Below are 21,475 nucleotides of genomic sequence, written 5' to 3'. Positions count from 1 at the left end.
AGCTCTTAATAACACAAACTCAAAGATAACCAAACAGACCAAGTTGAGAAGGTATGGCTTTTAATTTTTTTTGTCGTCACAAAGTTTGTTTACAAAAAAAACAGGAACATCAAAAATAAAATTGTACCTATCTATTGCATGTCATGCTGGCAGTTTGAACTACATGCAAAAACAACAATAATAATAACATTGATAATACTCATTACTGTACAAAAAAAATAAAAAAATAATGGGCAATATATCGGGCCAAACATCATTTTAAGCCAAAAGAAAAACACTCATTGAAAACAAGGAGAGTTCTATAAAAAGGGTGCTTTTCCCCCTCCAGACGGAGTCATGTGTTTGTACATGAGACTCAAACCGGGGCACAAGACTCGAGACTCGAAAACCACCCAAGCCGAGAGGGCTGTGTGAAACTGCATAGAGGCAGAAAAAAGTTTCCCCACTCTAAGGACAAAGGGATGGGGGGGGAAATAATCAGAAGAGTAAGGATGAATGTGCGTGTGCTTCCATCGCAAACATCACATTCACAAATAGCCTGTACAGTTTGAAGCCCTTACAACGTAAAGTCATGCGTCATCATCATTATGGAAAACACAACAAACTACATGAAAATATCCTTAAACCTCAACCTCTTCACTATCCCTTAGATTGACTTGGTGTATAAAGTGATATCTGAGGTATATGGTTTAGTTTTATCCAACTACATGACAAACAATGAGTAAGGTGGGTTTTTTTTAATAATGATAATAAAAAATAATAATAATAATAAAAATAAAAAAATAAAAAAAAAATAAAAACTTCCCATGGCTACCCTAAACCTAGAGCAGCTTCTGTAGACAAAGACGGACATTTTCCAAATTCATTTCCAAATGAAGAGCAAGGTGTGAATCAACACTTTATAGTCTAAAAATCTGTAAAAGGTTGGAAATGACGGGAAGAAAAATAAATTTAGTCTGTTGTCAGTGACTGTGGAAGTGGCTGCACAACGTAAAGTCATCCATTCAATAAGGGTGACACAAGCACAAGATTGGATGATCATAACGTATGATTGTGAAAGAGTCAATCAGCGTCCCTTTGGTTTTTGATCCAGTGTAGTAAATTTATTACAAAACATGAGTGTTACAAGATTTCAGGTCCCTCGTTGCAATGAGCCGTGCTTAAAATGAATTATTGAGAGTCCTTTTTGTCAAAGTTGATGGCATCCGTCTGCATCGCGTGGGCTGGTGTGCGTGCTGTATGTGTGAGAGGAGAAAGTCTCCTGGCAGGGCTCATTCAGTGCTGACCTGCGTGACCTGTGTGTCAGTTGTCTGGTTGGTAGACTGGATGAACATTGGCTGGGTCAGCTCCTGTCCTGCTGGCATTGTCACCTGCTGTATCTGATACAATTGCTGAGAAAAAGGAGGAAAGATGGCGAGGTTTAAGGTTGCGTGTGTTCAGTTTTCTGTGAGCTTTTTTTATTAGATCTTAGTGGATTACACACCTTTCATTGTTACAAGATGACATTAAAAATGCTCAATAAGACATTTAATTTATGATCTTCTGATAACAATTCCCTCTACTGTTTGAATTAACAGGATTTAGAAGTGCAAATGTCCACTGGTTATCAGCCAGTTGTTTAAGTAGTTAAAATGAGACAATCCAAGAAAGATAGAAAAGCGTAAATAAGAACAATGTGCCATTTGTCACCTGAAAACAAATAAAACACTAAAATTTCAAAATTGTATTTATTTGTTGCATGTGTTACCTGGCCATCAGTAAACTGGCCGAATTGCTGCTGTCCTTGTTGTACTTCTGTCTGTGTGATCTAAAGAGAGAGCAAGTTATTCACTCACTGGGATTCACAAGCAGCTTCATACCATAACTGACAAGTGTAAACACATCCAGTCATAGTTTATTACAGCTAAGTGCTTGGACATCAGCTGGATTTCTTGCTGTTGTAGGGTTACCTGCTGGGTGTTTGCAAGAGTCTGAATCTGCCCCTGGACCACTTGTGCTCCAGAGACGGGCTGGGCTAGGCGGATGTATTGCAGCTGTCCCGTATTTAGTTGTACCTACAGCCAACCGACACAAGGGGGAGACAAAGTTTGGTTTAGAGAAAAGGTCATTTGAGCAGAGAGGTCACAGCCATTTTCCTGCTCTGGACTACAGGAATGACAAACCTTAACGTTCCTCTAGTGAATTTTTAACCTTTTCGAACTTAACAGCTCACATCAAATACTGATGGATGTTAAATTCACATGTTTGTCTTGCACCACAATATCAAACAACATCATGCAGCAAACACATTACACTGTCCATCATCTCTCTTTAAAAAAAAAACAAAACTGATAATTTCCTTTTCCATCCTGTCATTTCTTACTGGGATTTGCTGGATCTCTCCAGTGTTGGTGATGATCTGCTGCATGACCTGCATGGTCTGGCCTTGGGCTTGAGCTGTCTGAGCCTGACCCTGGGCTGTGGCAGCCTGGACAATCTGCACCTGCTGGCCTTCACCCACCTGCATGGCGACAGGCGCACTCTAAAGCAGACAAGAGCAGAAAAGAGAAGAAAACACAGATAAACAAACAGACGACACCGGTTGTTTACGTAGCAGAAGCATGTAGTTAAGCAAGGAAGCAGTAAATCATTATCTTTTCTGGAGTACAATAAATCTTAAACCAAGAGTTGGAAGCCTAGGTATCCTTAAATTTTAAGTCTGCGAGTAGGCTTATTAAGCAGGCACAATAAGATTCAGGGACATAACGTGAAAACGCAGGTTCGTCCTCTCTCTCTGTTTTGTCTGCAGGTGATGTTTGTTAGGATCATGTGACAATCACCCCTAAAGACCTCAGTCACCTGAGCAGGACAGAGTTTGTAGGCGGCCATCACCTAAGAGGCTGTGGCACAAAGCAGTGGCCTCTTTCTCTGTGTGTGGTTAGCAAACATATGAAAGCATGTGTGTTTACCGTGATGGGCGTGCCCTGTGATTGCACCTGCACCTGCTGTAACTGCTGCATGGTGGCACCTTGCAACATCTGATGGCCGACAGAAAAGAAATGGGAAAATGAGAGAAAGACACATAGTGAGAAAGCAGCGAGTGCACAAACTCAACACAAAAACGTAAGCGGAACTGGCACGTATGCAGAGAAAGATTGAAATGTAGGAGCAGCAAACAGTGGCATATAGGCAGTTGATGACATTTACGAGCATGTTTATGAAATATGCAAGTAAAACGGGAGGAGGTTGATAAAAAGGATGATGTGAAATGATAAAAATTAAATTGTTAAAAAAAAAAAACACAAAAAGAAAACATGGTGGTAACTGAACAGGTAGTTAAAAATGTATAAAATACATCACAGTTGCATTTACAGAAGCTCAACAAAGGCCAACTGCAGATTTTAAGTTGTTGAGGGTTGTTGGCCTGAGAGAAAAGTGACAGAATCGGTACAGCACTGACAGTGACGCTGAAAGCGCCACACACAGACGCACAAATAAAGGATGTGAAATGGGAACTCGCCTCATTTTAATCTCTGCACTGACTTATACTTCTTCATCCTGCAGGACTACTGCTAACACCTTAATGCGCACTCCAAATCTGTTGTACCAAACATGACATCTGTCTGATGAGTTAGAAGTAATCCAATCAGCTCCGTCTTTCACATGGGAATTATGTCATTTGAATAGACAACTACGTAACCTTTAGTCCTGACATTACTAAGTGGATAAAAACAATCAGAGAAATGTTGCAAAGCTTCAAAATTTCACAGATTTTAATTTAAAACTGAGTTAAAATCTCACCTTTTTGAAGTGCCACCTTGTAAACAGTCAAAGATTGCGTTTACATAAGGTTAATGTCAAAGTGTGGCTTGGGACTGCAGCAGGAGCAGGAGTGTGAATCACACCAGGTCTAAACAAGTATGACAGCTCAGCTACAGGCAGTGTGCTGAAGCAGCATGAAGCATCACACCAGCCCAGCAGCAAGGCTACATGACATGCAGAGTGCAAACTGGAGAGGAGGAGTGCTCAGCAGAAAAAGTAGCAGGAATGAAATAATTAGAGAGATGAACTGAATGGTGCCCCTACATATGTGTGCTTGTTATCTCGATGGGTGGTGAAAATGCAGAACCCTCAGGAGAAAAACCTCATCCTAGGACTGTGTGTGTATTTGTTTGTATATAAATGGGGATGTTGTTCCATTAAGAGGTTATTGATTCACAGTTTCTCCTGTCTTTTAGCTCAAACAGGAAGTATTTATGAAGTTGAGGACAAGTTTCTAGGGCAGAATATACCCCTCTCTCACTAATATGATATGCTGCTATACAACGCCTCTATTTTGGACTCAATATTACAGTAACTGTGTAAATTACTTAATAAGACGTATTTAAAGTTGAGTAAATAAGAGATCAGGGAACGTTCTGTTCCCTGTGTGCAAGGTGTCCATGTATGTGTAAAGCTGGATTTGCTGGGTGTGTTTCGATGCCGTATTAATCCTGCTGGCAGGAGAGTGGTCAGCTCCTACATGTTAGCTACGAATAATATCAATAAATCCAGTGAGTCAATCCAAGAAATATGAGACTCCTAGGACTTCTAGGAAGAGGACTTCTAGAAAGAGGTCATCTTTCAGGTGTTACTCCAGCACACAATGAAACCAATTTTTTTCCCCCTCTAAAGTACCATACATGAGTCTAACGGGGATTTTGCAGAATTAGTTTTTGCAGGTGGTTTCACTTTGAGTGTTTCCTTGCGACGTGCACTACAAAGCACATTGCTAACCGTACCTGTCCCTGTTGCGGCTGTGCGATGATGATCTGTCCGGGCTGGATGGTCGCCGCTGTCTGCGCAGCAGGTTGCTGGCCCTGCTGTGCGCCCTGCACCTGCACGGCTCCGGGCTGCTGGGCCAAGGTGAAGTAGTACTGCACTGGCTCTGCTGGAGCAACAGACTGACGCATCTCCTCCTGAGAAATATACACACATTGGACGCCTATCAGTCCGTTGCATCTCCATGAATTATTTTTACCGGTGTAACGGTAGACCGAGTCTGATAAATAACTGATGGGATGTGACTGGGGAAGAGTAACGTAATCTGGGTACAAGATCCATCCATACTGGTTGATAACATGCAATGCAAGTCCGGAGGCATGCTGAGGTGATGTGTTGGTGCTAATCAGCCTTAAAATTTCAGTATTACAACCTGTAATGCTAAAGGGGTAACTTACAAATCGAATGAAACTTAATAATGTGATAACCGCTGGCATGCTTTCCCTGGTCCAGCAACAGAAATGTAACATCAGGGTTGTCAGATAAATCAGGGCAGTTCAGCACCTTAAATGCTGAGCTGGTATACAGGTGTTAAACTTAAAACCCAATAAACTGTCCATAAACACCGACCCATATCATTTTGTTTTGTAATTCACTAATGAGCAGGCTTCGTCTGGATGAGGTTTCTCCATCACCAGAAGCGTAAACACCCCTCTCCCAGCTCCATGACAACACAGCTGAGAGTGTAGGATGTTTACATGTCTGGAGACAGTCTACGTGACAGCAAATTTAAATATCTCACTCTTCCACCTTTGAAAGTTCCTTATACATCAATTTAATGTAACTGATATTGGCCATTAATCGCCTGCCATAACATTTTAAGCAGTTTTCTTTCAGCATCTTCATTGAGTCATGTCCTGACCGGAGCCATGGTTTTAACACTTTGTTATAGCAGACACTGTATGGTACCAGCTTCCACAAACTAGTTTAATCACTGAGGTTACTGTTGGCGGTCTGAGGCAATAAGACGCTGCAAACATCCGACTGAAAGCCCTCGCTGTCAAAACCTCAGCTTCCAGTCAAGGATGTTTACAGCACCTCCAGGTTGCCAACAATGGAAAGTACCTGAGATGAATACCCAAATCATCAGCTCTTTATCCTGTGGTAACTTTAATGAGATACCAGCTGTTTCCCTGTCACAGTGTAGGTAATAAATACTATAATGAGGCCGCTTTCCTACCTGTCGTTTGGGGGGCTTCAGGTCGTCCCGGGGCACGATGTCAATCAGGAAGTCAAACTGGTCGAACTTTGTTATTGCCATGGCAATGTCATTCCTCTGTGAATATAAAATATAAAGAGAAAGTCAAGCAAAGAGGTCAGCGCTTTAGTATGCCAATTCTATATGCACAGCCACCTATTTATAAACATGCCTCTAGGTCTGAGGTCATCACTCCCAAAACAACCAGACAAGGGAGATTTGTATACAGTTCCTAGTAGTACTTAGATGGGTGTTTGCTTTAATATTTGAATTTAAAGGATATGTTTAGAGCTTAATCAGTTAGTCAGCTCAAAACTCTAGCAACACATGCAGTATACAAAAGGACTGTGTTTCTAGACCAACACATCTTCATGAGTGTTATCATATAAAAAGGTATTAAGCAGGGAACCAAAAACACCGTAACACATTTATCCACATGCAAATCGACCTCTAGGGCACCCAAGCCAAAACATGCTGATCTACCCATAAACGTCTTTGTTCTACACAAGTTTTGACTTCTAGCAGATCAGATTGATAATTTATTGTGCGATTCAAATAACACTGTCTCCAAACAAAACATTACTAAAGGCAAACGGAATAATAAACCCACCACCAGAGGACCACAGTGAGAAACGCACATCTGTGTGTGAGATAAGTGTAAATGAGGACGAATGACATTTTCCTGCCCTCATGAGCACATTCTCTGCTTCTATACCCCTTCCTATATCCACACCAGTGTGCTGCCTCTGTGGAATTTTCCACAGGATATTGGCTGTCAGGACCCCCCACCCCCCTCCATTGTGACCCTCCCCTTCACTAGAGGCTATATTTAGTACCTTGATTAATATCTGGTAACATCAGGTCACATCCACACTTGTTCTATTGATGAGCGTTGCTATGGTGACCCCAATTGGCGTGCCCTCTTCACAAAAGGATCAGGCTCTACATGTGTATGCGTGTGGAAATGGAGGGCACCACTTTCCCTCACTTAGGGAAATGAAAAAAAAAATCCTGTATTCATGAAGTGAAGCATCACATGCAACTAATGCGTCATCTGTAGTGTACAAGGCAATTAACGTGTGCACAGTCACAGTAGATGAAGTTTCTATTTTAAAGTGTGCACTGCAGAGCTCTAAAAAACAGTTTCTTGACCAATAAAAAACATAGAACTACCATTTGGGACAGAGCTATATTAACAGCAAAACAAGTGTACTTCCAAAGCAGGCCTTCAGCACAAGACAAACTGTGATAAGATAGATTTTCTCCTCTCTCTACCTGCGTTGGCATACACAAACATATCCATGGACTGCTAATCTCTCAGAGGTATGTGAATGGATAAAGTGGACTTAAGGGCTTTCATGTTCTGCTCCACAGTTTTTCTCTACTTGACATGCAGGTGAGACATATTCCAGACTGATTCTTCTCAACCGCTTCCGTCAGTGCTTTCATGTTCTCCGATTCCTTTTTCATCCGTATCTTTCCAGGCCTCACCTTTATTCAGCTCTGGTACAGCAGAGGATGCTAAAAGGCACCAGGGGAAAAGTGGGTCACCGGCACCCGCCTGGATTTGCTTTTAAAGTGAATGGAGGGAGAAGGAACTTAACAGAGAGACCGTCCTCAAGGGGATGCTGGTATGGGGTCTCTGCTTGTACATGCACACTGACACTGGCACTTAGTGAATAAGAAGCACGAAACCAAAAAGATAGCCAATTGATGTCAGAGTGTGGGTATTACAACTGGGGCTGTGTGTGTATCGGGAGGTCCAATCCACTTAAAGTAGGATTTGCTAAGGATTACAAAAAAGCATGTCATATGGAGGAGTTTAAATATAAAGAAAAAGAAATGTCTATAACCTGTAGTGTGCGTCGCTTGTTGTCCTCGGTGTGGATCCACGCCCTGAGGGTGAGCTCTGTGATGAAGATCTGAGCTGCTTTGGCAAACAGGACCGGAGCTTCTGCGCTGATCATCTGTACAGTAGAGATAGTGTTACACCTGGTTAAACACACCCACAGTCCATCAATCAAACATCAGCAATTACACGAATCGCTCAGGACCTCAGTCACAGCCGGCCACATCAAAGTCACAGCTGCTGCAAAAATAACCAACAGATACATTCACTTGTTAAATAAAGACTGCGTAGTTACTAGCATAGATGCTTACGCAGAGTTGAGTGGGTACTTTTAATCTATTTCTTTCTGCTCATAAGCACTGAACTCTAAAATCAATTCCCATAAAAATGTATTTCTTATATGTTCATAAAAGCAATGCTTAAATGAACAGTTGTACTGACGCTATAACACTCACACATGCTTGCACTGCATCTGTGCAAGGTGCTGTGTCAGGACTGACAGAAGAGTCTTTCCTTCGGATATGTTAGTGATCTCCTGATCTCTTTACCGCTGTAAGCTGCTGCTTAACTAAGGGGATAGCATTCTTGACACGACATACTCAAGCCACACACAAACACAGAGCAGAGGCTTTCTTTTTAGAGGCTATGAACAATTCTGACTGACAATCAGGTGTAATGGGGGGGGGAACCACTCCTCCATGACTCGTAACTGCCTGGTGGAGTGGTTCCTTCTGTCACATCAAAAAAAAAGAAAAAAAGCCACGTTAACCTGAGCAGATCTTCAAATGTAGCAGTGGTATTACAATATGGCCCAAATCAATGCTTTTATCTGTAATAACTTGTGATATTCTTCTGGTTCATTTTAGCCATTAACATGAAGTGCAATTCCCAGCAAAGTGGGTTATATTTTAAAAATTCCACAAGTGGAAAAAGAGAAATCTTAAAACCAAAAAGCAGTTCACTGCTACAAATGTCTGCATTAGCAGCTTTCTACATAAAATCACATTAATTAGCTACTTGCTACACTGCAGGTCTTGCAATGTCACAAAATGATGCCCAATTATTCCTTCACGCATCGATAATGTTTTAACGTAAACCCATTTGATTAAAAAAAAAAAAAAAAAAAAAAGAGCTACTATCACCAGTGGCTGCTGAATGCAAAGAGTTGATACAACTTTTTAATTGAAAAATTATCTTTAATTATGAAATAATAATTGCATCTTTGAGTCCATTTATTGAGTGGTCTGAGCACAAAAAGCCACAGACCAACAACTTGATAAGAACCAAGCTTCAAATGAATCAACAATTTCCAACACAGCAATACGTTTTTGTCAGAAAATAAAGTTAAACTAGAAATATCAAAGGGGCAACCAATTAAACGAAAACAACAGAACTACATTTTGCCATAATTTGTCCTGTCCCAGGGGACTGGAGTAGTTTCTTCCATATAGATGGATCATGACAGGTCACCGTGTGGTCTGGTATGTGAATTATATATTATGTAACTTCACAGTTACCAGACACAACCCAAATCACCAGCTATGGAACGTTTTGACCCAACGCGCTGGACAGAGCTCTTTATTGCACGTCTGTCAAAAAACACCACGAGAAAATATATCTGCAGGGAAGTGGAGTATCACCTCACAAGATACTTTTTTTTTTTTTTTTTTTATTTGGGGGGCCTAGGATTAAGCTACATGTTTCCCACTTTTGATAGCATGTTCTTTAAAACAAGTATGGCACACCCTTCGTGAAAGGCATAGTAATAAAGATATCTAGTTCTTTTTAATACACACCCTCTCTCTCAGTTTCATTATTCAGGTTCTCCTCTTACCTTCACATCCTCATCCAACTTCATGATTTTCTTGATTCGGGCTAAAGGCAACTCCTGCACACGGAAATCCTTCTGAGGACAACAGATTGATACAGTTAAGTACAGAATAAAGCTGAAACTGCAACTTTTTCCTTTTTTTCTGCATTATTTGTCTGTTTGCATGAGTGTTACGTACCACAGTCAAGTTCCTGATCTCCTCCATGACACGAGGCCAGAAGGACTGCAGTGTTTGCTGGGCATCGCTGCCCGTGGCTCCAAAACCATCTCCAGACATCTTCTAATCTGCTCAAAGAGAAGAAGAGAAAGAAGATGATGGATACAAGAAAATGATCGATCATTTCAAAGCAAAAAACAAGCGATATGGAGATTCGGAGACAGATCAAGAATGTAATACCATTGCAAAACAAGGCCTTACTGCACAGAGCTCTTCCTGTGTGTCAGAACCACATATCCTATCAAAGTCTGTAATTATAATACAGTGAAATTGAAAATAGAACCCCGGCAGGCTTCTATTATTGTCCCTGTGGGATGTTGACAAGCCTAAGAACCCACCAATAGACTGGCTGCGCACTCCACGATTATGAATGGGTCCCTCACCTTTGGCACATAGCTGCAGCTCCTCTACAAACACGCACATCATGTGCAAGTCAACTGCTTTTGGTGAGCCCGCAAGTGAACAGTGTTGAAGCAACAGATGCAAGAGTGTGCCATAAAGAAACAACCTAATTGCAAACTGACAAATTGTGAAGACACGCAGAGATACAAACCATCCAAATAAACTGAAATAAATTACTGCTAACACAGCCAGAGCTCCTACAGAGGATCCAACGGTTGAAAGAGGATCCAGCAGGTTACTATGGCATGCCAGGAATCTGCTGGAGGAATATTAGCCGGCCTGTCTGAGCATGTAGAGCTTCAAGTGCCCTGATTGTTCCACCTCACTCTCCCCCTTTTCTCCGTACCTCGATGAAAAGATTGAGCAGGAGGGAGAAGACGGAGAAACGTGAAGGTACAGAACAAGAGATGAGTGTGTAAAGCTACTCAAGAGAGACCGGATGTGTTTGTGTGTGTTGCTGTGGGAGGGCTAGTGCCTTGTCCAGTTCAGCATTAATCCAGCGATAAGACAAAGTGCCAAAGGCTTTAGACAGATACTTTGGGGGAAGTAAGAGACAGACAGGGCCACAGCGACACTGCTATGCAAACCAGCAATGTGGGTCAAACAAGACAGAAAAAGGGAGACACAGAGTGGTAGAAAAGGAGATATGTCACTATAAAGAAAATGTTAGAAGAATGAAGGGGGGGGGGGGGGGGGGGGGGGGCTTCTTTTTCTTTTCTCACCCTGGGCCAACAAGCATGAATAGTTCCATGTCTGGTTCAGCTGACAGACCAATACATTACAAGAAACAGCCTTTCAAACACGCCATCCAGTGTCTCTCCCTCTAGGTTCAGTCACAGCTTTGTTGTAAGGGACTGTTTGACTTTGGGGCCACATCAGCTCTTTTAACTGCAGCGCTTAAGTGCAGTTATAAATATTTTAAACCAATGAACGACTGATTCTGCATGCAGGCTCGTTACCTGATTGATTTTTGACAGGAAAGATTGACTCTCCTGCAAGTTGCATCAGTAGAATAATATAGAAGAAGCACTGCTGCATCCTGTTCTGTTGTTCAGTTTTCGACAGACAGTAGCCTAAATCAATAAGACAGAATGCCGGGTGAGAGAGGGGGGAGAGGGGGCTTTATATAAATCAATCAGGCCGCTTGTAGCTATGGCATGCCAGGCTAGTGATTGACCTTGACAGTGTCTCTCCTTCCCTGTCTGACGCTCCAGTGTCCAGTTGCATTTCAAGGTTGATTGAAAACCTGCAGTCTCCAGAACAATCCCAGCATCCCACAGGGCAGGAATGACTGATGGGAATTGTAGTTTTTTTTATTCCTCCATTCTTCCCACATAAGACAGGTGGACTGACCTCTGCCAGTTCTTTTGCTGCCTCCAAGTACCTTGCAACAAAATGAACCCAAAGACGGGATGAACAAAATAAGCATCATCCACATAACACATCATCTTGTAAACAAAACAATTTGGTATCAATGAATGTGCATTATATGTGAGACTATGTGGTTCAAACTGGGGCAAAATAAGACGATGAGAAACAAATAATTAGGCTTAGGATTACAGAAGCCCTATCAGTTATAAAACGGCAACTATAAAACACATAAACCTCCCAAGTTCCTCCTCCTGCGCCCTTATACACCTCACTTCTCATAAACTAAAGCTGTTAGAGGAGTGTGCTAATATCAAACCACACACAAACCCCCAACTACCTCTTTCTGACCCTGTGACCTTCAATGTAAATATACGCAACTACATTAACCACAGCGGCAAAAAGAGGGAGGGGAGGTGCAGGGGAAGTCGCTATGTGAGAAGAAATGAGAAAGCATATGTGAGGAGAGGCATGCTAAAGCGTGAGAGAGGAAAGAAGCAACAGAACAATATAAGCGAGAGAGAAGAGAAGGCTAAGTGTCAACATGCCCTTGAGCATTGCTCCTCCAGCTTGGTAGCATATTCTACCGAGTATATAACTGCATAACCAAATTGCCCAATGCTTTGCATCAACGGAAAGTTTGCGTGGGAGCCGATTCCGCTGACTTTGTGCAACACCTTCTATGGTCTGGGCCTACCCTTGTCAAATAAACACAGTGAATGGGGCTATCCTCTGCACGAAAAAAAAAATGTTGAATCTCCTCAAAAGCTAATAAATGTCAACACTGTAAGACACGAAAAAGGTCTGGAGATTGATGCAAAGTCAAGACGGCTTATTTTATCTGAAGGGATAAGCACCATTTACCTCCATATTTCAGTTCAGCAAGCTTTAAAGCGCTACTTAAATGGAATTTTCTTGCTAGTCCAGTTCACTTCTTACTACTTATGGGGAGCGTTATCAGTCACTCAAGATAAAGTCTCTGTAAATGTTGTGCTTGTGTTTGCTTTGAAGCAGACTCGCTATTGCTAAAAATTCCAAATTATTCTGTTGAATCACGCAATGAAATTGACAAGCTCATTCCTGCTGTGTTGTTCTAATCTGCTGCTGTTGCTATATTAGGGTACATGGTGTTGTTCTCTGCTGTGCTTCTCTCTTCTCCTCTTCCCTGCAGCTCTGTTGTCCTTCATCAGGTCATCGAGACAGAATCGCTGGTGTTGGGTTTCCTTCAGCTCTTTTCTATGTGTGCATCTTTGAGGACAAACGTCTCGACCTCGTCGACTTCGTTCCAACACAGCAACTTGCTCTTCCTCCTTCAGCAGCTCTACAGTCTCTTCTCCTAGCGCTTCCCTTCTCCCTTTATCACTCACGAGTATGCTTTTCTTGCATTTTCTGTCTTGTCTTACTTTCACCTGATCTCTTTGAGAAAGTCAACACTGCTCGGCTTCCAGCAGCTGAATCAGCGCTAATGCTGTTCTGCCAGCCGGGCCCTGCATCTCTATCTCATCCTCACCTCCCTCCCCACTCTTTCTGGCACGTCACATTAAGTGGCCATTCACAGCAGCACTGGCGTCTCGCTCGAACTCTGACATCACACCGCTTTACATGAGCTTTCAATTCCTGTCCAAATAAACCCGATAGGACCCCGGCTTGATGGCAGGCAGAAATGCAGCAAACTGGAAACAAGGAGATCGTATCGCTTGGCTGATCCGTTTTTGTTTTTTTCTTTTTTTAAAGATAAGTGAACGAGAAAAGAAGAAGTAACATGCTTCTTTCTGCACAGTGACAATGTGCGAGATAACAGAGTTGGAATTAATTAACTGGCTTCTAGTTAAAGTGAAATGTTCTGCTTTTAATTGCCCTCTTAATGACCTGACAATCTGTGTAAACTGAGCCCAATTCTGAGGAGCATATTTGAAAGTGAACAAGTCGAGGCAGTGTGGGAGGACCTGAAGCCCCACTCGAGGCTACCGAGTGAACTTTTCACTGAGGTGTTTCAGTATCGCTATCACCGCCATGGATGATGAAGAAGCAGGCAGCTCATCTCAGATCTCTCTGTCACGTCACGTGTAAGCAAATGTAAAGCTAAGATAAAGTGAATCATATACTGAACCTTTATATATTTATACTGAATCTTCAAAGCCGGTTGACCATTTTTAAAATAATATTAAATATGAATATAAAGAGTTATCGCTGCCTCACCATTTTTTCAGATTAGTGTACAACTGCATGACAGCTACTACAGCAGTTGTAGTTTTAAAGAGTGACTTCTTGCTTTACAACTCTCCTTTCAATTCCCAAGGTTATCATATCTTTGCACATATAAAGACAACTGAGTTGACAGAAGAAATAGATTACTTTCAGTTTCTGTGCGTATTATAACCTCAGAGTAACCTTCTGCATTGTACCCTTCACACTTTCACATGTCAGCCTGGACAAAGAGTAAATACATACCCACATAGACTAGTTACCACCAAGAAGAAAGGTGAGATTTTTTTTCCTAAGATATAATACCAGCTATTGGATAGTCACTGGTCCACTGAGAGGTCTTAGGCAAGAAGTTAAATTTCCACATGCTGCTTTGTCACAAAACTGTCAGTGATGCAGAGTGGGCATTTCTGGAGGAAGGTCACCTAAGGTTGAAATCTGCTAGATTTCAACTAGATCACTAAGCAGAAAACTCAGTATAGTGCTCACATAAACCAAGCTATGTCATTTGGACATTTGAGAACCTAACCAATGTTTAATGATGACTGTTTAATAAGACAGCTTTATCCTGATTTAGTGCACTCAGTCTGTTGGAACAAATACAGCCTAAGTAACAAACGTCACACTAACAAACACTGATGTTAAATCGTGGTCATAAATCCAATGAGCGTATCCACAGATTCTCAAATATTAAAGCACTAACCGTGCTGAACCCGATCACAAATACCAGTCAGAAATAAACTGGCAAGGATACAGCATACAGGGTAAATGATCTACTCAGGAAAAAACAAAAAACAAGAAGTTTGCAGCCAGGAATTACAGATTAACTACTCAAATGCACGCAGTGGTTTCACAGATGGTGGTACAATTAAATATGAACAGACAGGATTTTAATGACACACATGCTCACTTTGACCTACAGCGTAACATCCTTTTGGCATGGCCGGACCGATCTAGCCGACCCAACGGCCCTGTAAACTTTGCCCTTGGTTCTGCTTCAAGCCAACTCCAGGAAGTGCTAGTCACTGATCTCCCAAGGTCATTCAACAGAGGAGAGAAACCAGAGAGGGGGGAGGGAGAGAGAGAGAGATGAAAGAGAGAAGGGGAGGGAGAGGGGGAGGATAGAAAAGAGCAGGTTTTCCAACTTTCACTGCAGCACTTAAGTGACCCTAGCGGTTCAGGCGGTGTACTTTCTAAGAAGCCTAATGAAAACACCACATAATGTACATACTAGCTGTGCTCTGCATCCCGCTTTTAATTTCACTTCTTCTTGGGCCTCTCCTTCCCTCTGCATGTTTCCCTCTCGGTGCGGTTGGAGAGACTGCAGGAGTCAATCTCACATTCCTATGACCTTCATCCAATGCTAGGCCCAGTCTCTGGCGTCAAAGTAGGCAGGGCTAAAGGCACCTGCATATTACAAGCTGGGATACGGCCGACTCCCCCTGGGTGCCGACACACACTGTCTTTAGTGAAAGTGTACACATGTAAGAGCACAGTGGGGGCGGGAACAAAAGAGTAAACCTACAGTTGCTGTGGTCACCTTAGTGATGAGCGGAAAGGCCTAGCTATGTGCAAGAGGTTTGCGTGTTTTGTTTACTTTTTCCTCCCCTGGTGTGCCTATGGTTTGGCGTAGGGTACAAATGATATTCAAATCTCATGCAGACCGCAGCCAACCCTGGGATTTGGCAGCGAGGGCTTCAACTTAAGAGTTATTTTTAGTCTCCCTCTCTCAATCTCCCTCGCTTGCTCGCTCTTTCCCCAACGGGACTTTGTTTTGTCAAAGGCACCAATGGAAACTTTCAATTAGGGAGAAAAGGAGGAGAGAGGCACGGAGTCAGAGGCAAAGTGAGAGAAGAGGCACCCTACACAGATTCCATCAGAAGAGATCAGATCAAACTATTAGCCTCCTCTGCCCCTGAAGCTGACAAGCTGACAGGCTGTCCCATCTGGGTGTCTGGCACTGTCATGGTGAGGGGCCTGGGGGGTCCTGAGGTCACTGCAACCAGCTGCACCTCCACCCCTGGGGACTACTGACGCCAACAGTGACAACAACTCTCAGAGATATCCTCTCCACATATACAGCAAATCTTCTTTTAACATGGATGTCTTCTTTGCTGCTGAACTCTGCGCCACCATCTGCCATGAAAATGTTAATTGGGACATTAGGAGAAAAAGTGGGGTCTTGGCCAGCGACCCCAAGACTCTGTGGCCACAGGGCCCAAGGACACCACCGAAACAGCAGAGTGCATCTAAGCACAAAGTCAGTATCTGGCTGCCGTGCACTTCTATGCAGTCGATAACGGGGCACTGAGTACGTGAAGCGTGTTTGTGTGCACACTGGTCCAAAGTCAAAACAAGTGACATCCAAAGACAGAGCAATAATGCAAAGTGAAATTCGACGATGAAAACATAATGCTAAACAGCTATATTATTTTATGAACACCGTTCTGTAAAACCATATAGCACTGAAATGACAAATGAAGGACGTAGATGACAGCCATGCACGTAAATACACAAATTGCACAACACCAATCTCCCAAGGTGAGAACTACAGGACAGGTGAGGGGAGGGGGAGGAAATGGGGGGGGAGGGGTGAGGATGGCTGTAAAGGACAGACATCTCATCGTTGCAGAGTGATGGAGAAACGTCAAAAAGTGGACTTTTTTTTTTGAAAAAAAACCAAAAACCAAAGACAACTTAAGGTCTTCTCGCTGTGTATGTGTTCAGCTGTCAGACTTACCCCTGTGCCCTTCATGGTGAACGACCTGGAGCACAGCAGAGTAGAGAGAAACAGATAGCCCTGTCCAAGTCTCCTTGAAAGCAGCAGCAGAGGCAGCACAGAGGTTGACAGAAAAACTCTCGTGCTCCTTCACTTCCTTCAGTCCCCCTGATCGTATCAACAGACAAAAGGCACTCTGGCTGGCTTTAAAAAGGCTTTAAGCCCGGACACAGAGCGAAGAGCGAGCCCCCCCTTCTTCCACCCCTCCCTCTTTTCTCTCTCTCTCCCACTCTGCCTTTACACATTGCCCCGTCTCCTTCAACAGCCTCCCAATGTCCTCTTCCAACCTAGACATACAACCCCGTCTCTGCTGTTTCTCTTCAGCCCAATTCCCCTCAACTCGCTGACCTTCTCTCTCTTTCTCCTCCTTTTCTGCTCCCTAACCCTCCTCCTCCTCTCCCATGTGTTTGTCTTTGAGGTGACCCCTGGCCTGGTGCAGAGAAGAAGGTGAGAAGGAATAGAAGGACCAGCACAGCGGCAGGCAACAGAGCAACAGCAGGCAAACAGTACAGCGGCACTCCCGACTCACAGACAAAAATCTCTAGCCTCCTTCCCCTTTAACATTCAAGAGTAATCAATCTAGCATGCTACATGATACTCAAACCCCGCCTCACAGCCAGCTCCCACCTCACTCCGATACTCGAAACCAATGAGACGACTGTGTCCTCACACACTATTGGTAGCCACACACACCAATCAGCTCTGACAAATCCCCTGCTCCTCCTCTTTCCTCTGCCCAACCCCCTTTTACCGACAGCCAACTTCCTGCTCTAAGTTACCTTGAGCTGCAGGATAGGGGTCAGGGAAAAGAAAAGAGGAAGAGAGAGTAGACATGAGTATAGATGGAAAAGAGCAGATAAAGTTGTGGAAAGCTCTGCAGGGAGTGCGTGAGGGTGTGCTGGTTGTGGCTTGCCTTGCCATTGTCTGTCCTCAAGCGGTCTCTACTTCTCCTGCTGCTGGACGGATGAAAAAGCTTCCACGGGCTGCTCTCTGACAACTGCTCTCTGCTTATTTACAATGTCAAACTAAATGTCTCCCTAAGCCCCGCCTGCGCTCTGCTTGTACAGGCTGATGGCAATGTGATGCAGGCAGCTAGGCGGGTCCCTTATTGGCTGAACCAAGTGCCAGAATTGATGCCGCATGTTGCATCCACATGATTTAAAGTACAAAAGCATACTAAGCAGACTCCCTGTCTCATACCTGTGCACGGTCTTACATGCACACCCACACACATGCACATTTTGTCCTTGCATTCTCAGTTATCCTTGCTCACAGTCACAGGTACACAATGAAAACATCTAACCTCCAGCCAGCCTACCTCTAACAATGAGATCACGTCACTCTTAATATTATTCTAACAGAGGAACAAATATGTCTACATGCATGGTCATGCATTATTTATTCAGAATATGAATTAGCTACATGAACTCCATTCAACTCATTTTTTGAGGCAACTTAATGCAACCACTATAAATCCCATGACATCTTACACAGTGTCAATGAAATACACACAATAAACTATTCTGTGCAAAACAAATCAATGGAGAGCCTTTGTACAAAATGGAACAATCAGCTGACTAGATAGCAGTTGTGGAAGAAGGCAGAGAGAAAAAAAAAAGAAAAAAAAAGAGAAAGAGTTCATTTGACTCTCATCCTATTTGTGGATAAACAAGAATTAAGAGATATGGGTGAAAACCCATAAACAAAGACAATGTTGTCTTGACCCCAAAAACTGTGCTCACAGCAACTTCCACAATGGTAACGTCATCAAAAAAACCATGTCAGCAATGTCACACAATGTCCTTCTTGTTAAGTCTCCATTGCTTAAATGTGCATACTTTCGACACAAAAACCTTTAGTTTGCAACTCAAGAGAGTGATTTTAGTACTCATGTGCACAACTCATGATGTTTAATGCACCACCTACGATGTGAATGCTTCTACTTCTAATGGGCAAACCTGTTAAAAGCTTAAAATAAACTGCTGAGATGCGACCAAGTGGCGGTGCAGCCCAAAGGTTAAGCTTTAATTTAAAAAAAACAAAAAAAAACATACAGACTGTAGAGAGGAACACATCCAGCTACAAAAGTCTGGAGAGATAATAAACTGCCCTATCAATGAAAAACCGTGGTGGGGGTGGAGTGGGGACCGGAAGGATGGAGAAGGACAGAGAGGAGAGTTGCTACAGGATGGGAGGGGTAGAACAAGTGGAGGGAGGGCGAGAGCACAAGATAGACTCAAGAGAAACAAAGCTAAATGTTCCCTTTACTATTTTTGTGAGGAGCATGGGGACTAGAGCAGGTACTACAGACATCCAGTTAATGATTAGAGCAGAGCTGCACAAAGACTAATCTCTCCACTGCTGCTGCCATGCTCGAACAGCTCTCTGTAGCTGCATTCAGCCTACCCAAAATGCCTCAGTAATGACACCTGGCAAGGTCACCGCAGAAATGAGACCTTCCCATGACCTGTACTGCCCATAGCAGGAACATGTTTGCTTTCTCTGACGCTGTTTAGAGATAAACATGCACCAAGTAGACGTTGGGTTTCATAAACACAGCAGCTACCCTGAGGGTAGCCAGGCCAAGCATTCACCTGCAAACATGGAAAAACACATGAGCACCTGCAAAACGACATGGTAAGCTGGGTGACTTGCACACAGCTTACTTATGCTGTCTAAGGTGTTCTAATATCCCAGGCTTTTTAAATATGATCTCAACTGCTCAATTAAACCTACACACAAATGATGACGTAATGCATACCTTCTCTAGAGAGATAAAGTTTACTAAGCTGCACACCGTTTTTGCCCCGCTGATAAGAGCTGATTAAACTCTCATATTCTTTATTAAGTTCTTATTTTCGTGGGAACACAAAGAGACTATTGTTTTTTGCACACAGGTCGTAATGAGAATGGGGTGAATGTCTGTTAGGTTTAAAGCATAACTAAACTAAATATTAACTTGGTGAAGCTTCATGTTGTGTGACTTTGTTTGGTTAGTATGGTTGAAAATACATTTGTATTCATTAATTGAACACTGTGTGAAGATTTTTTCCCCAAAGTACTAAATAGTGGAAACAAAGGCATGATATAGTCATCACAGGGAATTCACACGAAGACTAGAGCAGCTTTGCTGTTTAACACCCCAGCATTTAGCACGGAGTTTGACTTCAAAAAGTCGCTACATTATAAGGTGTTTGGGTTTAACACAGAGGCTAACAGGAGCCACTGAATTCAATGCTATATTCAACGCTAGCATACGGAAGCCGGTATATATTCGTCACACAAAGGATGCTAAATAAACTACAAAATACTGAGATGCACTGTAGTGCTGTGTATCCACTGTGAAATGCTTAACGGAGTAGGCGTAGGGAGACACATGCAGCATACTAGCTAATAGGATGGTCACTGCCGACGGTGACTTTATGCTAACGTTAGTGGAGTTAATGTTAGCTTGCTGGGGATACAGACTGATGAGCGCTGTACAGCTCAGCGTGTGTAATTTTAATTACCAGCTGACAGCGAGTCTTCCAACATATGAAAGTTTGCAAAGGTTTGCAATGCTAGGAAGAAACAGTCTAACCAATAAAGACAACGTTTGGATCTGTCCTTCAGACCAATCAAACCTCGGACTAGATTCCACCAATCAAGGTTTTTAGGGCTAAGTTCGTTCTGCAACTGGCGCCATTCGGGGTCAGGAGCAAATAGCCAGTGTGTCTGACAATCGCTCGGATATGAGCCAAAATGGTGGACACAAAACATCAGTTTCCTGAGCGTCCGTGATCCTTTCAGCGGGCCACCAATAAGCGCCTCAGAGAGCGGGGAGGGAAATGGCGCCTATGTTCATCTTCCAAAACAATCGTCTATTGGTCAAGAACAGCAAATGAAAAGAAGCGAAGTAATTACCGCTACCTCCAGCCAACACGGACAACTTTCATGTAAACACTCCACATATAAATGAATTTTAATTTCTTACTCACTTTCTTTAACGGGTTCGAAGTGAAGTCCAGCTCAGCGTATTATTTATTTTATTTAGCCTGCAAGGGGAAACAAGATGGCTGCTATTCGAACCGGAAAGAGTCCAACGCGATGACGTAGAGGTTACGTTCCCTGAGAAACAGCGTCAGTTTTTTTTAATTATTTGATTCACTAAACAGTTAATTGCTCAGGTAGTCCTCATTTATAGTAAAATTAGCAAAGTGACTTGGAAAAAACAACAAATGCATTTTATATATACACAGATACACAAAATGAGCATCGGAATGGGGGAAAAGGTGATTTCATTGACTTTGAATGAGGCATGGCTGCTGGTCTGAGTATTTCAGAAACTGCTGATCAACTGAGATCTTCACAGTCAACCAAAAAAATAAATATATCAAATCAAATCACTTTTGTCACATCACATGTGCAGGTACACTGGTACAGAACATGTGAGTGAAATTCTTGTGTGCAAGCTTCATCCATATATCCAGTGAGTTCTCTGAGAGAAAATGCCTTGTTGATGTCAGTGGTCAGAGAACAGACTGTTTCAAGCTTAGAGGAAGGCATCAGTCACTCAAATAACCACTCATTAAACACAATTTATGCAGCAGCGTATTTCTTAATGCACAATAAGTCCAACCTTGAAGTAGATGAGCTTTAGCTGCAGAAGATCACATTGGGTGCCACTTGTGTCAGCTAAGAACAGGAAACTGAGGCTACAATTTGCCCAGGCTAAGCAAAATTGGGCAATAGAAGATTGTAGAGCAGTCAGTGTTTTCCTCAGAGTCTCACTTTCTGCTGCAACATTCAGATGGTAGGTTCAGAATTTGGCATAAATATGAAAGCCC

General features: G+C 42.8%; 1 protein-coding gene across 6 annotated transcripts; it reads right to left on the bottom strand.

The window, feature by feature from the left end:
- Positions 1-43: 43 nt before the first annotated feature.
- Positions 44-20,727, bottom strand: nfyc (nuclear transcription factor Y, gamma). Of its 6 annotated transcripts, none has more exons than XM_082521662.1 (11): positions 20,627-20,727; positions 9,857-9,963; positions 9,682-9,753; positions 7,852-7,965; positions 5,981-6,076; positions 4,761-4,937; positions 2,949-3,017; positions 2,363-2,521; positions 1,950-2,054; positions 1,748-1,807; positions 44-1,391 (listed from the first exon to the last, which is right to left on the bottom strand). In XM_082521662.1, exons 2-11 carry the CDS (start codon positions 9,953-9,955, stop codon positions 1,272-1,274), a joined length of 1,071 nt encoding a protein of 356 aa, XP_082377788.1. In that variant the 5' UTR covers positions 9,956-9,963; positions 20,627-20,727; the 3' UTR covers positions 44-1,271. The 6 variants fall into 6 exon arrangements, with proteins under 6 accessions (XP_082377788.1, XP_082377792.1, XP_082377789.1 ...); XM_082521666.1 differs by having other exon boundaries at positions 9,682-9,750; XM_082521663.1 differs by lacking the exon at positions 20,627-20,727 and adding an exon at positions 17,563-17,667.
- Between the last annotated feature and the right edge of the window lie 748 nt (positions 20,728-21,475).

Source organism: Aulonocara stuartgranti (genome assembly GCF_965226115.1).
Source record: "Aulonocara stuartgranti genome assembly, chromosome: 22".
Classification (NCBI taxonomy): Eukaryota; Metazoa; Chordata; class Actinopteri; order Cichliformes; family Cichlidae; genus Aulonocara; species Aulonocara stuartgranti.
This window is presented reverse-complemented; position numbering and strand designations above follow the sequence as displayed.

Bases quoted from the DNA above. Each gene is read 5' to 3' on its own strand.
- nfyc (XM_082521662.1), bottom strand. From the start codon at position 9,955: ATGTCTGGAGATGGTTTTGGAGCCACGGGCAGCGATGCCCAGCAAACA. The intron at 6,077-7,851 runs GTTATAGACATT...TTATATTCACAG, and splicing joins ACAAGCGACGCACACTACAG to AGGAATGACATTGCCATGGC. The intron at 1,392-1,747 runs GTAACACATGCA...CCTTTTTCTCAG, and splicing joins GCCAGTTTACTGATGGCCAG to CAATTGTATCAGATACAGCA.